The following is a 2,500-nucleotide window of genomic DNA, read 5'->3' on the forward strand; positions in this document are numbered from 1 at the left end:
TCTCTCTATCTATCTCTCTCATTTTCCATCCTCAATACTTTGGTTAACCTCTTGCATAACACCTCACAACCCTTGAGAAAAACACCTTTAGTGTTTTCAAGTATGTCACATCAACACCTTAGCCTGAAATAATAAATCTGTATTTACACAAAACAACCAGATGATGGCAGTGTTTCCCATTAGCTCTATCCTGTCAACTGTGCTACAATCTTCATTCAGTTCCAGACCTATTGTGGGACAAAGACAAACAGTTTTGTCTAACAGTGTAACACAGACCACTACAGGAAGTCTAACCAGCATGAGGACCACCATAGTCCCATAACAGTCCAGCAGACTGTGTATATCACCAGACCAGTGGATTTACAAGACTAGAAGACTAAACATGACAAAACAAGACACCAGCAGTCCACTGACCAGTAGACTACAGACTGCAAAACCACAGACTAGGAGTCTGTAGACTAAGGAACCGTGTACCAGCATACAGTCCAACAGATAATGGATCAAAAGACTTGGCTGCAGTCACTACACATCTGCAGTCCATCACATGTGTAGTCAGTAGACTAGACCAGTAGACCATGGCTGTCCAGACAGCAGACCTGCAGACCGAGGTCTGAGCAGGACGCAGACAGACCGGCGAGGCAGCCTAGCAGGATGCAGAGCAGCAGTCTGGAGCACAGCAGACTGCAGAGCAGAGCAGCACACTGTGGGCTCTTGGTCATGTTGTTGTGGCTTCCTGAGGATCGGTGGGAATGGATGAACGGCCTTGAAAAGGTCGAGCTGTTTAATTGCTGGCTGAAAGGGAGGCTGTTAATCTCCCTGGACTCGAATGGAGGGTAGGGAAGAGAGAAATAGAGAGAGAGAGAGAGGGAGAAAGCAAGTCATGGTGGGAGAAAGAATGAGAGAGAGAAAGGGAGGGAGAGACGGCATGAGAAAGAAAGAGTAAGGCACACACTATGACTGTGGTCATTTAGGAAACAAGGTCTGTGCACTGTCAACATGAGAAGGCCTTACCACTTGGTGTTTTTAGTTAGCTCTGTTTATGTGCATTCATGTGGGTGAGTGCAAGGCTGTGTGTGTGTAGGAGGGGATGAGGGCTGTGTGTATGTGTGTGTATGTGTGTGTGTGTGTGTGTGTGTGTGTGTGTGTGTGTGCGTGTGTCCTCTTACCCGCCACTGGTGTTGGCGTTCTTGCTGAAGTGTGTGCGTGGCTCACTGGAGGCCAACTTGAGCAGCTCATTCCACTCCCTCTCCCACTCTTCCTCCGTATACACCAGCCCTGACTGGAGGGAGAGAGAGAGAGAGGGAGAGAGAGAGAGGGAGAGAGAGAGGGAGAGATGGAGAGAGAGATGGATAGGGAGGGAGGGGAGTGAGAGATGGAGAGGGAAAGATGAAAAGGGAGGGAGAGAGGGAAAGAGGGAGAGAGAAGTCATTATGTGCAAAGCATGCAAAGGAAAACACACCCACACATGTGCTGTTTCACACACAAAACATCACATAATGCACACGCACACACACATACAAACACAAGCACACACACATATGTACGCACACTTGCATGCACACACACACACATTCGATAGCCCTCTCACCCACATTCAGACACCGTGCTCGTGTTTACATACTGTACAGTGTGTGGTTTGAACCATGTGCTCCATAGCGCTCACACCCCCCTCTCTCCTCCTCACACACACTCTCTCTCTCTCTCACACACACACACACACAGACGTGTAGATAGACCTGACAACACTACCGCAAAAGCCCAGAGAGTGTGTCGGCAGTGCAGAGGAACATTTTTGTCCGGAAGCAAAGAATCACCCAGCCAGCAAAACACTCCGACTTTAATAACAGTGGTATTACACACTCTCTGGGAATTAGTGTCCCCCACCTAACACACACTCACACTCACACACACACACACACACACACACACTACTGGAGATAGAGATGTAGAAGCCCAGAGAGTGTGTAAGCAGTACAGTGGAGCATTTAGTGCAGACGCACTGGAGCACAGCGGCCATTACTGCATTACTGTGCTCCTGATGGTCCAGCCTAGGGCTGCACAATTAATCGAATTTTAATCACGATCACGATTTTGGCTTCCCACGATCAAATTTGCGTGATCGAGCGATATTTCAAATGCGTGCTCTACCAATAGAACCAACCTGGCAACCCATAGAACGCTCCGCTACAAAACAAATCAAGCGCTCCTTAAACCTGTCTGACCATGTGCCTGCATGCAGCCTACCAATGACAGCTGTTCCCTGCACTGTTCAGCCTGATGCACTGTGGACTAGTGACATTATGTTAACTATTAGTAGGCTAGTTAGACTATACAATAAACGACGATCAAAAATCAAATGTGTGGCACAGCAGAAGGCCAAGAGCTTGTCCCTGGAAGCGGATCATCCATTGTTCAAAAATATTTCTGATTTCAGGCAAGTTAAGTTAACCAAAAATATAAGCAAAGCAGGGCTCTCAACTCATACCGTGAAACACATCAC

General features: G+C 47.7%; 1 protein-coding gene across 1 annotated transcript in view; it reads right to left on the reverse strand.

Moving 5' to 3' along the window:
• Positions 1 to 2,500, reverse strand: part of otud7a (OTU deubiquitinase 7A) — a 102,967-nt gene that overhangs the window by 24,508 nt on the left and 75,959 nt on the right. The window contains 1 exon segment of the mRNA XM_048256726.1: positions 1,167 to 1,279. Within this exon segment, the coding sequence (XP_048112683.1) occupies positions 1,167 to 1,279 (113 nt within the window).

Source organism: Alosa alosa, chromosome 11, assembly GCF_017589495.1.
Source record: "Alosa alosa isolate M-15738 ecotype Scorff River chromosome 11, AALO_Geno_1.1, whole genome shotgun sequence".
NCBI classification, from domain to species: domain Eukaryota; kingdom Metazoa; phylum Chordata; class Actinopteri; order Clupeiformes; family Clupeidae; genus Alosa; species Alosa alosa.